We start from the raw sequence: 15,835 nt of genomic DNA on the forward strand, positions 1-15,835 counted from the left end.
TTATTTTTGCTTCTGTTTCATTTGCTTTAGGAGACTGATAAAAAAAAAAAATTTGCTATGACTTATGTCCAAGAGTGTTCTGCCTGTTTTCTTCTAGGAGTTTTATGGTTTCCAGTCTTACATTTAGGTCTTTAGTTGTTATGAGTTTATTTTTGTATATGGTGTTAGAGAATGTTCTAATTTCATTCTTTTACGTGTAGCTGTCCAGTTTTCCCAGCACCACTTATTGAAGAGACTATCTGTTCTCCATTGTATGTTCTTGCCTCCTTTGTCATAGATAATTGACCGTAAGTGCATGGGTTTATTTCTGGGCTCTCTATTCTGCTCCAGTCCTCTTCAGTTTTAAAGTCTATTGTAAGCATCAAAACTCAGCTGTTTTATATCATATATATATGTATATACACACATACATTCATATTTTAATGATCTTCTTTAAATTTGCCCTAAAATTCAAATATAATTTATTTTCTGTGTATTCCAAATATACTTATCAATTTAAATTAATATATCCATATAATATATATCATTAATGTAATTATACGTAGTATAATTACATATAATATACATTGTTAGGGTAATGGTATAATTACATTACAGTCGTATAATAGAATCTGTATATATGTATGTATGTATATATATATATATATATATATACACTAATAAAGTAGAGCTTTATTTTACTGATAATCTATATAAACTATAAAATTATAAGACAGAAATGGGGAAGGTACAACTATACCATGAACTCTTTGAGGTCAGACTGTCATCTTCGTATATTTATCCCTAACATTTGATATAGTATATATACCCATAGGCACCCATTAAATCCTTATTGAACCATGCATGTCTATAAAAATGAATTCCTCCCATTTTCTGTTTCAAAATCTGAAAGATGACATTTGGGATGACAATATAATCTGGCAGAATTCCCTAGTACATTTTTCTGGTATATCTATATAGATGCTTCATTGAAAATAAACTCGGGGTAAATTGAATTAACATATTAAGTACTTCTGTGACTATTAAATATAAAAGACCTTTTCAATTGTTGCTAATATATAAGCTTCAGTTAAAGGGTATTTTAGGTGTACCTTTATTTCAGATAGTGGTTTTAATGCAGACAGAAAAAGCCAGAGTGTGTGGTATACTCATAAGTCCTAAGTGCTCTCTAAGGTCATAATATAGTGGTAAGTAGTTTAAGATGAGATACTACTTTCATAAGGAAATACTCTGTCTCCCGTGAATCATACACAGAGAATGGAATTGTTATTTGGCAATTTAGAGGAACATTCTAATCTGGAAACAGTATTTCCTTATCTGTTTTGCCTGTAGCTAGGTTCACCAAATATTTTTATTTTACCTGGAATTTCTAATTAAAGATCTCCATAAATGTTATAAGTATAATCACAAACTATGTTACTTTTTGCTATTTATCACTTTATTTTGAAAAAGAATATTTTATTATTCATAAAATAAAAGACTTTCTAGTTCCTTCCCCCATGGTATTAAAAATAAGCAAACAAACAAATTTTTTAAAATCTGATATTCTGTCTATTTGAACTCCACCTTTGCAAGAAAATAGGCCCTCAAAATTTGGACAGCTACCACTCAAGCCACAATTCAGTCTCTCTCTTGGTCCGAACATTCTGAACCTAGGTTTCAGCCCACTTTTTCCAAGACTTTCACTGAGAAAAGTAATTATCACTGACGGTCAACTCCTGGTGTTAGATACTCCTGTTTTACAAAAAGAAAAACTTAAATCTGAACACATACATTTAGAAGAAGGGGGAGATCCAGATAATTGTGATAAATTAGATTTTTTTCAAAAGCACACAAAACAGTTCTACTCTCCCAGGAGCTCCACGTGTGTTACTATTGACAGGCTTGGATGTCTGCCTTGTTATCTGCAAGCAGCTTAAGACCAGTTGTCAGTGGCTTTGCCCTTAAATTTGCCCTCAAGCTCACTGATAATGGAAGTGGAGTATATGGATCCAGTGGTCTCTTAGAACTCAGAAGTAGGAATCTTTGAAAATGCTGTTCTGGCTTAAGCACTTCTTATTTCCATTTTCATATATTTTCTTCTATTTCATTCATTAAGGAAAACTTTTTTTTTTTACCTATTTTGTATTCAAACTTAATCATTCTCTTGCAAATGTTTGTGCCTCCATCCTTACCCTATAATCTAATCATCAGGATTTGATTGAAGGATCATCAGCCCTTCCTAGCAGGTACACTATTAGAAGCCTGATTACCTTTCTAAAACTTATGTTTCTAGAATTTCTATTTCTGCTTATTATTTGAGTGGAAAGAGTTTTAAATTCATAAAACAAACAGGGAAAGAAACATTCTTCTCAACATATCCTACATAGATTCAGTCCGTAAAGAGCTTGTATGAGAAGTGGATCAACACTGGAAGAAGTCATCCTGTACATGACTCAACATGGCATTACATCTGGGTGCACCATTCAGGTCTCGAGGGGTTTAGTAACAGGGAAACAGGATCTTTTTCTTTCTATCTGGCCTGGTGGCCTCACAATTGGGGGTTTCAGTGATGAATGGAAGCTTAATAAATATTTAAGTAATATGCCAAACAGAAGCATTACTGATTTTCTTGGGGTAGCATAGATACGTTGCTATTGTTTCAAAATGTACTTGATTAAAAGCTTGGTAAATAGTGAGGTATATTTTAATAGCAGGAAGTAGGAAATATTTTTTATAGTCAGGATATTGACCAAAAGAAAACAAAACAATCAAGAGCCATATAATTTAATTTTTAGGGTCTTTAAGAAACATGCAATTTCCACTGGTCCTTTAAAAAAAAAACAGGCATAAAATTAGTCTGTCACTATAATAAGTAATTTTAGCTGGTTTGAATATTTTGACTATTTGAGTAGGGATAAATGAAGTTGTCAGCTACAAAGGAGAAGAGTAGAAATAGGGAGAGAGAGAATGCCCAGTGAAAACACAAAGGGAGAGAAAAGGAGAGTGTTGAGAACCAGAAAGGAACTTGCAAAAATTTAAAGACACATAAATATAAGATTCACAGAAGTCAAAGATAGGCTTTCATCAGACAGTATCTTTATGAAGTGGGTTTTTGTGTTTTAGAGATTTCATGTAGATTAGCCATACACCAGTCCATCATATCTGACCCTCCTGGCCTGCCCATGCTGTTCATACTTGGGATTCAGAATGCACACACCAAGACGTAGAGTTGATTCAACGGGCTTGAGTCTGGAAGTGTCTGTATATTTGTTCTGTTTGCCTCAAAAATAAAGAGGAACTATTTAATGCTACCTAAAAGAATAGCTTGAAAGAATTTATTCAAGCAGTTTACCACGGCCTCTTTCATTTTGCTGTATTCTCAGTAGACCTGGATATTTCCATCAGATTCCTCAGCAAAACCTTGAAATCATTTGAGTTACATAATACAATGTTATACCGGTGACGAGACTAAAAATAAAGCCCTATGTGACTTGCCCAACTACAAAGGCTTCTGACTTACAAACTACTTATATGTGTAATACAAAAAATTGGCGTCACTCCAACCAGCCCTTACAATGTAACTGGCCTAAAGCAGGAGGTCTCAAACTGCAGTGGGCACAAGAATCACCTGGGTTGCTTGCTTAAAATGCAGATTCCTGAGTTCCACACCCAGAAATCCTGATTGAGTAGATTAAGTGTAGGGCCCAGGAATCTGTATTTAACAAGCCAGCCTCTGCCCCTGAGATTTGGTAGCCAGTGGTCCTGACCACTGCTAGTTGAAGAGACACCTTGCTGAAGAGAGTTATCTTCTCTTATGTTAGTACATACAGACTAGGAAATAGCTGTAGTCACTTTGAAATAGCATTCCACCCCCCACCATCCTGCACTTTGGCAAGGCCTCAACTGAGGAGGTGTTTCCAGTCTCTTGAAGTAGAATTTACCAATCCTATACAGTGTCTTTAAATGTGACTTAGTTACCAAGGCTCTAGTTCAGGTTTAGTATGGGTTAAGTGCACTAGAAATTAAACCATTCATGTGACATTGTTTCTGAGGCGGAAATGTTTGAATTGCATAGATAAACTAGAAACAGCTTAAATTTAGGAATGACCTTGTGCCCAGCATTAGATTGCCTCCGATTTTGCAGTTTGAAGTTCCATAACCTTATGAAACAAAGTAGTAGAATCCAGAGCTAGCGTTCCAGTATTATAATTTTCTAAAAAATGAGATGTTATCTTTTGTTTCATTTGACCTACCTATGAAGATTGCTTAGTTCCCAGCCCCTTTTCTGCAAAAGAAGGTTATGATATGATAAACAAAAATTAGTTCTGCTGATTTCTGGACCAAGCTGCATCCTATTTTCTAAATACTGTGCTATGGGCAGCACACTCTCTTCCCATTTTCTGAGGGAGCTAGTAATGAACAACACGCTGTCTCTGTTCCCTCTCCCATTTTGTTCCTTCTTGATGTAACTCAAAAGGTACTACAGGATGTAGCAGATAAAGATCTGCCCTAGGCTAGAAAGTAAAAATATCACTGATTTGTGCCTGGTGACAATATTTGCATTCCTCAAAATCCAAAATAAAATGAACTAAAAGAGACTAGTTTATTTTAGCCCAATTGTTCTTAGTGTCCCAGGTCATTCAGAAATTTTATTCTCTTCTGGTTTCTTAATTCCTTGGAATGTGGCTTGTGCGCAGGTATCAAGTCACCCTTTCATCACGTTGACCCTGTGAAGCTTTTCACTTCTCTTCACTTTGTGTTGGTCAGCATTCGGCCACTTCCTTGGAGCCACACTAGCTGGGCTTTTCTATCTCACCAGTTAGCACCTGGTAGCATGTGAATCAGGGTAGTTAGATAGAAGGTAGACCAGAAAACTTTTCCTCATACTTCTTGATTGGATGAATTTGAGGAAAGATCTTGTATAGAACTACAGTTTAATTTTCTTGAAAGACTGATCATTTTACATGTGTATGGAGAATACTATTAACATAAACTTTTCTGATTAAAATTATAGATATGCATATACAGGTATAGAGGCAGGAAAAGATGTATCTGCACTGTGTATTATTTTGTATACATAAGATTGGCGTTTCCAGATAACCAAGCTTAAAACAAAAAGTGTCCCATTTTTGGCCAAGTAGACTTGCATGCCAACAGAAAGACATTATGGTATTAAAACCATATGCAATTCTAGCCGTATTTTTCTCTTTTCTCTTCATGGGTATTGCATGATGGTGTTTCTAATACAAATACTAATATGCTTTGGAAATAATGGCACTCGCAGGTCTTTCATCATATTGTATCACTGCTTTATCATATTAGGCTAATACACTGCGAGAGTTGGTAGAACCTCTCCATGCCAAATCGGATCCACTTCTGTTGGCACTCAACCCATTGGACTCACAGATTGATAAGCTAATGTTTAGAGAATTTAGATCGGAGAGAGTCGGCACGACGCAGACTCAACATCAACCTCTTGCAAGCAACTAAAATGGCCTCGTCCTTGCTGTTTATAACAGAAAACAGACTTTTAAAAGCTTAGATCATCAAGTGTTTTGGATTGGGGGCCTCCCTAAAGGGATATTAAGAGGGGCAGGCCACTCTTAAGAAGAATGCGAGCTTTCTCCACTGGGACTAGCATAAGATCAAAGCCAATCAAGATGGAGCACAGTGACAGAAAACTGCTGTTTCTGTGGGAGAACAGAGGGGAAGGGTATTATTGACTGGGGAAGGGCTCAGTTGTGTTCTCCTGACACAGGAAAGGAGAGGGATCAGCTCCAATAACTAGAAAACCCTGGCTGTTTAATGGACTCTTCGGTGGCCTCTTTAAGGCAAAGCAGAGAAAGCAAATTCTGTGTATTAAGTGTATTTTGCATTTTTAAAACTTGACGTGCTGTATTGTACTAAATTAAGTGTAATCTATTAAGGCAAGGTATACACAACCTGCTCTGAAACTTACTATGTTTATTCTATTATAAAGTGTATTCAGGTGCAACACAGAGACTGCTTTCGGTGACACTAATGAAGAAAATTCCACATGCCAGGCTTTATTAGATTCCTCAGCTAAAATCCTAACTTTCTCCTTATTTCTTGGCACTTGTATACAAATGGTGTTGCCTCATAGGACAGGCATGAGCTATTCTTTTCTGTAAAATTTTCCAAATCTATAGGCTGTGGTTTTCACTTTTGAAAAAGTATTTTGTCTGGTTGTCTTTCAAACTAGCTTCAGATATTATTTAATACTATGTAACTGGGTCACTTATGGCTCAATATTGCTTATTTTTCTTCTGTAGTGGATGTGAAATTTCCTTTAGTTGGATAAGATACTCTGTAATAATTTCAATGCTAATTAATGGATATTTCATACTGTGCAATGAACAGATAATTTAACATTGTATTTGAAAATGTTTTTTTTTCTTCCTGTCGCCACAGTGTGTAGTATTGCATAATGTGAATACTTGTAAAAATATAAATTACGTAAAAATAAAAATATGGCCAATTGGTATCAGATCTTTTTAGATAGCTAAATAATTTGCTAAGTATGCTTGATAGTAAATATCTTTCTAAAGAGAAGTAATCTATGCTTCTTTCTCACAAATGGAATTTGTGTTGTGAATAAAATCACATTGATCTGCCTTACAGTTGCCTCTGTGCTCTAACCATTTTAATGTGTTTTTTTAAGTATATATAAAAATGATGGTTCTGGTATGTAGAAATGCATCAAAAAGCATTTTGTTGGCATTTAATATTAGTGGGATTGTCTTGGGTCATCCTCCCTGTTTAAGTCATAGTAAAATTTTATGATACGAAGAATTTTAGTTTTTTCTCATTAAGGAATATGGGGACTCCACATTAATTTTTAAATATGATCATCTCTTAGCTTTGTTTTTAAACTGTCCCCTTTATGAATTCCTGCCTAAGAACCAGGTACCTTGACCTCCATGCCTCTATTAGTTAAGTTTTCTAAATTCTGTGGGCAAATATAGAATCTGTCATTTATGTTTGAGATTGTCCTTCAAAGAACCTTCCCTTTGGGACAATAAATCAATGCCAAGGACACCAAGATTTTGCCATCTGAACTATTTGTCATAAAAGCTACCGTAATACCCTGAAAATGCAATCACTGTCATATATTTGTGGCATTAAACAACATAATTCGGCAGAAATTACATGCTTAGAGAATGAAGTGTAGAATGAGCTTCCGCTCTGTGTCTTTTGTTAACTCTTTATGGAAGTAAGCTTTACTGTTGTGCAGAAGGAATTGACAGACACTGGTATGGGCTGTACTTAATTTTGGTGAAGCACAAGGTCATTCGTACAGGGATGGGTTTCACATGTTCTTCTGTAAAAATACACTTAGCAATATTGGTGGACTCACTCAAGCTGTCCTTTCAAAAGAAGGGTTTTTCCTCAATTTTTTTCATCAGAGAAATTATTGTTATTTTGCTTAAAAGAAAATAAACCAATTACTTCTAATTATGAAAAGGATAGTTGATTACAGAGTGACAAGTAAAAGCCAGGTTTTAAAATCTTATGCTTTTTTTCTGATATAACAAACTGCCCTCCCCCAGTTTTACAATGCAAGGCATAGCTAGTTGACTTATATAAAAACATGAATTAAAGAGAGCGAATCTTTAATTATAAAACAATTCAAATTACAGTGTAAACTCCTGAATACATAATCATCTTTAGCATAAAACCTACAAACATTAAACCTATCTACATTAAACCCATTAAAACTTTAATTGTCACCTTACATATAAATAAGTTGTTCATTATGGCGCACTGGTAAATTAGTATTCACAGAAAGTAGTCCCATGTCTCAATACAAATGTTAATTGCCTTTCATGGCGAGAATAGTGCTCCACATACGTGATGCCATTCGCCTGGAAGCCTTGGAGCACTCTGTGGCCGTACAAGACCGAATGCCTCTCACACTTGACTGGTGACTAATGCTACTATGTCCAGCCTTCTCTCCACTTGTGACTTAGCCTTTCCCAACCTTCTGTGCTCATTACCCAACTGTGTTGTGGAAGGAACAACTGTTTCCACGAGGACATCATTGTCCAATTTTAAAAGAGCGCAGTTCCCTTCCAAAACATGTACCAGAACTGATTATTCATTGTTGGCTTGGTTCTTCAAGAGCCCAGTTGGTATACTCGTTTTGTTTTGTTTTGTTTTCATTTTTTCTCTCCTTCCACATTATCATTGCAGAGGCAGGGAAACAGCAAGGACACCAGAATGACATTTTAGGTCACCACATTTGTATTCTCTCTCCTTAATTTTCACCAAAGAAACATGAACGAAATTACACAAGAGACTAGCGTACAAATTACACAGTCACCTGATAGGGAGCCCTCTTTGGAGTACTTAGTGTCTAAAGTAGAGAAAACCATCACTCAGTTTAAACGTTGGGTGCATGAGACACCATGCCAGGTAGAAGATTGGGAAATGCAAAGGAGAGCGAGGCATTCTGCTCAGGGAAAGTCACAGTCTAAGTCTCTGAAGGAGGTTTCACATGGGGTGAGGTACAGGAAGAAAAAAAATTGGGATTTCTCCTCAGGTTTCATATCTCATTTTCTCGAATTTCTTTTCTGTGTCTATCTTATAATAGGCATATCTATTAATATAGAGTAATACGTATATGTAAGTTATCAACAGAAGTGTTTTAACTGGTGAGGGTGTACAATCAAAAAAGTTTAATAACCACTGGGCATGAATGTAAGGAAATACATCAACCAAACACCTCGTAGTATTTGAAGAAATGCATTATCATCTGCTAATAAGCCATTTGCAAGAAAGTTCCAACCAACTGTTACTTTGCATTGGCTAATCTTTTCTTTGAGCTTTTCTTTATCACTACGTGGAGGTCATATGCAACCTGCAAGAACCAGACAACGAACTGTTGTGATGCTCAGCGTATTTCTAGCCTCACAGTGTTTCATGGTGTAGCTAGAGTATAAATGAAACCAGAAAGAGGATCTTCTTCCAGCCCTGCCACTTATGACACAGCCAGAAATGACCCTCCCTTGGCTCAGAGTACAAGTTATCAATAACTTCATTGTGATCCTCAAATCTGTCAATGAAATTTTATATAGGAAAGAGAACCTTATATGTTCTCTTCGCTTTAATAAAATTGGAATAGAAAAGCGTGTCATCTGACGCAGGACTAATTTACATGTTGTAAATGTAAATATAATTTGATAGGGAATTTACTCCTTCATAGGCCCAGAATTCCTGAATAAGTTAGATACAAATTAAAATTTCATTGTAGCTGTGATACACTTCCTCATTAGGAATCACAGAAGGTTCTTCTATATGTCCTGTGGTTTGCATGGGGTCTTCAACACTTTGCCAACTTGCAGAAAACATTCATTCAAATTACAAACGAGCTGGGTTTGGGCCAGTGCTCCAAGGGCTGAACTGGCACGTTGAAAGAAAGTCAATCAGGAAGCAGACCTGACCGAGTGCTTGCCTCCTCTTCCAAAGCAAGCCTCTTCTAGAAGAAGAAAAGCAAGGGTTTAAAAGAGAGAGAAACCAGAAGAGAAGTGAGAAGGAGACGAAGAAGAAGAGGGCAAAAAGAGAAGATAAAGGTGCTTTCACATTTTCAGTTGCAGCGGTAGCCCCAATTGACTTAATTGGTATTCATCTGAGAAAAAAAAATGAAGGAAACCAATTGAAAATTATAAAAGAAAATAAAGGTCTGTTTTCGTCTTGAATGTTGAGTTCTGTGTTGTTTTGACTGTTGAGCACAGTGAATCAGATTTATAATGTGACTCTGCCGCTCACTCCCCCTTCTTTGAAAAGAAAAGGACTCTTTGTCTAGTCTTAAAATGTTAAGTAATTGGTGGCATTTTGTGGTAGCCTGGCATCTCAATCCTTCATCCTTCCTCATCCCACTACTGTGTCTTGTGTTGCATATGTGTATGATGTGTAGGGGTGGGGGAAGGGGGCCTGACTTATCTCTAATATCTCTATTCCATTACTCTACTTGGAAATGTTTCTGTGTTCCGTCTCATTGTGATTCCCTGTTCAAATGTGCTGCCCAGAGATAAATCCATACTCGATTCTTCTTATAGCTTTCAAACCAGGTTCTTTGTAGAATTATGTTGTCCTTTGGTTGAACGCTTTTTCCCCCCTTAATGGCAAGAAGGAAAAAAAACTTCCAGTTTTTAGCTATGTTTGTCACTTTTTATATTAAAGCTTTACTTACACTTCTAGAAGTAAAACTACATTGAAATTTTATTTAAAAATCAAGCATCTGGCTCAGTATTCTACAAACTATAAGAATTGAGGAGAAAGAAAACTGGGCAAGAATGTTTTTTCAACAAAATATATACTCCCTACAGTGTTAGGTAATATGGAAGAAGGTTATCTTAAAATAAAAGTTTACTATGTGAAAATACTTCTGCCTCCTTTAAATCCTAAAACTATAATCTGAATCCCTTTTTTCTTTACCTTCCTTCAAGAACTGAAAAACTAATAATACATTAGGCTACCTGATACCTAGACTACTATAATTCACATCTGTTAGGCCTACCATTTCTCTCCCACCCTCTGCTCTATGAAATTACATCTGGCTTAAGATGCAGTCTTGCCTTGAGGCAGAAAGAATGGTAACTACTAAATAATTCCTCAGGATTCTTTCCTGGCCTATGATTTTATGAAATGGAATTATGCTGTTCAAAAGTATCCTTGTTTTTACAACTCCATTTAGTTACTCTGAATGACGTTATAATTTTGTGCCTTTCTGGCTCCAAACCATTCTCGGTTAAAATTCCTTATCTCATTTCAATCTTCTTAGCCCACAAGGCAGTTCCTCCTTTTTACAGTCCTCTGTCCCCCCACCCCTCAAAATCCTCTAGGTATTGCAAACATTGAAGGATGAGCCAACAGAGAATTAAAACGCTGTTTAAAGGGATTTTTGTATTTTTAGATTATAGTTCTTAGATATATGATTAGGAAGTTAAAATTTGTTATAGAGGAATTAGTGATAGCAGGTGCTGATAACAAAGAACTTTCTAATAGAAGGATTCAACAATCATACTTACCAATAGTTGCCAACCTCAGCAGCAGAGCCAAAAATTGAATATGAAACTTTAATGAAGTTACTTTTTCATCCTAAAGATGATCCCCTCAAGTTAAGGTACTGTGTTGGTGGGCTTTGGGGGCAGTTTTAGGTATACTCTTTAAAAAAGTTTTTTTTAGAATGCTGCATTTTAAGCAAGTCTCACAAATTCATTAACACCTACTGTTAAATACACAGCTCAAATGATTCCTGACAAAATTGGCAGTCTAGAATTCTTGTTAAAATCATGGATTCTGGAGCCAGACTGCCCAGTCGGAATTCTAGCTCTACCACTTACTAAATGTGACCTTGAGCAAGGTACTTCCCTGCTATAAAATGAAAATCAAATAGATCTAGTTCTAGTACTGCTGTGAGGATTAAATGAGATCATGAATGTTAAGCATTTACCCTACTGCCCGGCACTTACAAATGTTAACTACATTATTACCAATTAGGGCGTCTTTTTTTTTTTAAACTATGACAGAAAGCCTAAAATATTTACATGGACCATGGTGGAATGAACAACATTCCATATTTACTTCTTGGGCCAATGTAATTAGTATTCCTCAAAAGGACTCTTAAGCTCTCTATTAAAGGAAATGTGATATAACCCTAATCCTATCTCCCAATCCAAGCAAAATCCAAGTTCATCTTTGTTTATCATTGAGAAAGATATGACATCAGTATATTCAGACAATTCAAGAATAATATGGGAGTTTTTTGATTTGTTCAAATAGATCTAAGATCCTTTCCTGAACCAGTCTCTAATTTTTTTTTTCTCAAAAATATTTAATTGGAGTGTTTTCTTCCCAGGTCTTTCAAATGTTAAGTAGCTTCTTTTAGTACATGCCAGATTTTTGCTTACATCTGCATATAAACATTCCCATATCTCATTCTAATTAAAGCATTATTATTGATGATAATTTATGATCATTTACTATATTTACAATGTGGCAGGCATTACTATGGCAGTCACATGAAACCTAATAATCCTCTACGGCACACTATTAGAAGATTTTTACAATGATATATACTCCAGTGAATGCCATTCCATCTTACGAAGTCTGGAAAAATGTAAAAATCAGTTCATTCAGTATTGCTAAACCAGGAGAGCTCTGTTACTTAGCACTTCTATGCTTATCAGTATAATAAGGGATATTCACTAATGTTTTAAAATATTAAATTACGTGCAGGATTGTTTCTGTGTTGTGTACCTTTTGTACTCTAATTCTTTGAACTTAATGGACTCAAGATATGTACAGTGATTTGCTACTAAGAGAATATTTTCTTAATCAAAGCATCCTATTAATTGATCATTCTAAAACAATTGGCTGCCTGTAGCTAGTCTTACCCAGTATAACTAGCAACTGTGGGTTTGGTGGGGTTTGTTTTTTTTTTTTTTTTTTTTTAATGTAAGAGAGTGTTTTCCCAATCATTCATTATCCTGTTTTTCAGATTTTTTTTTTAGTAGATTTTTGGAGTGTCAAATAACTGTTTATTACACTGGATTTATTTCTCTCTCTCTTATTTTTTTTTTTTTTTTTTTTGGACATTGCAGGTGAAAGTAGGGAAGAAAAGTTAGGAGACTCTTTGCAAGATTTATATAGGGCATTGGAGCAAGCCAGTCTGTCACCACTGGGAGAACATCGCATTTCAACCAAGATGGAATACAAGCTATCATTTATAAAGAGATGTAATGATCCTGTGATGAATGAAAAACTACACAGGCTAAGAATTCTCAAAAGCACTTTAAAGGTAAGATATGAAATGGAAGGAGAAATTCCTTTTAAGAGATTCATTCCTGAACTCAAAGTGGATTATCAGATACTCCAGGGGACAAAATACAAAATGGCGGGGGGTGGGGGGAGCGGAGGATAAACATACCGAATGCGAAGCCGAAGCCGAGCTGTTTCTTTAGCGTAATAAGTGTATTTGGCCAAAAGGAAATAATGTTAACTTTTTATTAACATCTCAAAGCACTGACTAAATGTTATATGACTTAGTTCTAGGAGAAAACAGGACGTAATTAATTTTTTTTCCAAAAATGCAGGGCTGGTGTTATTCCTCAGTCTTTTGTTTTCCTAAGATAAATATGCCATGTCGTGGAATTAATATAGTTACTAAAAGAACACAGCATGCATGCAGAATGCAATAGTGGGTGCTAAAATTGTTTGAGATATTTTGTGAATATCTCCTGCAGCACATTTGGAGCAAAGCCACAGTGATTCATGTTCCATGTAGAAATTTTATAATTGTTCTGTATACACCATCAGTTCCCAACTCACATGTTACTTTCTTATTATACATTTCCATAAGCGTTTACATAGCCTCCAGTCTTCTTATGCCACCCCCAGATTGGGGAGGAGGTGGTGAGGAAAGGGAAACAGAGGCAGGAAGTTGAAGAAGGAGCCAGAAGAGTCAGCCCCCTCACTGTGTGTGTATCAGGGGAGAGGGCGTGCCATACACACTCTCCCTAAGCAGACCCTGCACCCTGAAAAACTCAAAAACAGAAAAGAAATGTCATACAGACTTTGTGACGCAGTAATTTCAGGAAACAAAAGGTCAAAGAGCTCCTTTGGGAAATATTGCAGATCTGTAGTATGCTGCTGAGGTTTTGTGATTTTTGAAACAGAGGTGAATACCAAAGAGATAAACAAAATAGGAAATGCATGATTTGAAAACATTTCTGGTAGCAGGCAGCCAAGTTTTCAGTCAATTAGCTTTCAGTTGGTATTCATGCGAATACTATTGCAAATCCATGGGATAATTTAATGGCCTATTGGTAACCAAGACCAGAATTTTTAAAAGAACTATAATATTCATAAGAATAATTCCGGTGCCCAATTCTAGTCCAAAGATATCCTAACCCTCCCTCCTCCCAGAGCCACACACCCCACCCCTATTCAGGTCCAAACCACCAAGTGACCATCTAGCAGAAGGAAAAAGGACAGTGCAAAAGTAACTCAAGACATAGAATGTGGTAAGTCCACTCAACAGCAGTGATCAAGTGTTACGGGGACTTATTTAAATGAAGGAGAAAACATTTTTTCCAGTTGTCGAAGGAAGGCTTCAAGAAATGAGAGGCATATGAACTGGATGTTAAAGAATGAGGAAGGTTTCCGAAGGCAGAGATGGGAAACAGGACAGGCCAGAAGAAAAAGTAAACCATACAGAGTGGGCAGTACGAGGCATGCCTGCGTGTAGGAAAAAGTACACTAGTATTTGTGTCTAAATAGCTGAGTTTGAGTATACCAGAGCTCTTTCTTGTGGGCTTCTTAATAGTTTGCCTATTAACTTTTTATTTTAAATTTGAAGAACAGTCTGTCCCTATTGTAACTGTTGAATTCTTTTGCTTTTCAGGCCAGAGAAGGGGAAGTAGCCATTATTGATAAAGTCCTAGACAATCCAGACTTGACATCAAAAGAATTCCAACAATGGAAGCAGATGTACCTCGATCTTTTCTTGGATATCTGTCAAAACACCACCTCAAATGACCCATTAAGTATTTCTTCTGAAGTAGATGTAATCACTTCCTCCCTAACACACACTCATTCATACATTGAAACGCATGTGTAAGTGTATTCTGCCCTCTGGCCATGTGGTACCTTCTGGTACTTTGAACAAGTATATAAGGTAGTTTTTATATCAACGTGTGGGACACTTGACAAGCTATACTTCAATGTTACCAAAACTATATGAAACAAACCCTATATGGTCATAATACCACTGTCTTTAATGAGCATTTGTATATTTTATATGCAGTTAGTGCTCAGCTTATGTTTACCATGTGCAAAATCAACTGTCTTCAATGACTTAAAATTAACTTTTGCAAACAACTCTGAAGACAGGTGGTCTTCAAGTAGAAAAAACACAAAAAGGTGGTTTTCTATCTAAGGTCATCTTTTCTCCCTTTAAGTTAATTTTATATAAACAAGACTTCAAAACTAAATCACATTTTTTCAGGTGCAGACATCCTTGTGGGTGGGAAAGAATTTAAACCTTTTTTATATTTATTAAAATGTTCTAAGAATTTTCTTAAACATTGCACAAAGTTTAATGCTGTAGTTTTATTTTTGTGAAATGTAGATGCGCATACAAGAGTTAAGCAAAACAGAAGAGCATCAACATAAGAAAAGTTCAGGTATCTAATATTCGTCTTAATAGTCTATTAACTTGTGAAAGCTGGTTAATGGAAATACTATTCCAAATCCATGGGGACACTTAATGGTGTATCAGGGCAAAGCTTTGTAAGATGTTTTTGTAACTGAGACCAAAATTGAAGATAGAGCTGCTTTATTTTCTTGGTTTAAATCTTCCTTTATTTTTGTAGTGATGAAATGCTGATTGTGTATAGAGGACTTTGAGAGTGGATTTTTTAAAACACACTTAACTCACCCAGAAAGGCAGCTAACATATATATATGTGTATATGTATATATATGTGTGTGTATATATATATATATATATATATATATATATATATATATATATATATATATATATATATATATAATTTCAGCCCAAACTCATGTTTTTAAACTCCAACTTCTAAAAAGCTACAAGGTATAAACGTAAATGAATCAACTTCCCAGTTAGGGTCAATTTTCCCCCTAGTCCATTAGTTAAACTTTATATATAATTATACTTCAGTCAGGGAAGTAAAATATGTTTACTTACAGGCTGATGTATGTTCTAATATAGAAAACAATGTTGAAAAAGAAAAATGTACCTCTCTCCTGAGGAGCAAGAGGATGATGGTCATTCAGAGATATATTACATTGAATTA

The 15,835-nt window shown here is 35.6% G+C and overlaps 1 protein-coding gene across 4 annotated transcripts in view; it reads left to right on the forward strand.

Moving 5' to 3' along the window:
* The window catches only part of CNKSR2 (connector enhancer of kinase suppressor of Ras 2), a 258,137-nt gene extending 243,400 nt beyond the window's left edge, over positions 1 to 14,737 (forward strand). For all 4 annotated transcript variants that reach the window (XM_061177887.1, XM_061177888.1, XM_061177889.1 and 1 more), the window contains 2 exons: positions 12,609 to 12,805; positions 14,411 to 14,737. In XM_061177887.1, coding sequence (XP_061033870.1) covers positions 12,609 to 12,805; positions 14,411 to 14,626 — 413 coding nt within the window. In that variant the 3' untranslated portion in view covers positions 14,627 to 14,737. The remainder of the gene's footprint in view (positions 1 to 12,608; positions 12,806 to 14,410) is intronic.
* Positions 14,738 to 15,835: the final 1,098 nt, after the last annotated feature.

The sequence above is a fragment of the Eubalaena glacialis genome, chromosome X (genome assembly GCF_028564815.1).
Source record: "Eubalaena glacialis isolate mEubGla1 chromosome X, mEubGla1.1.hap2.+ XY, whole genome shotgun sequence".
Lineage (NCBI taxonomy): Eukaryota > Metazoa > Chordata > Mammalia > Artiodactyla > Balaenidae > Eubalaena > Eubalaena glacialis.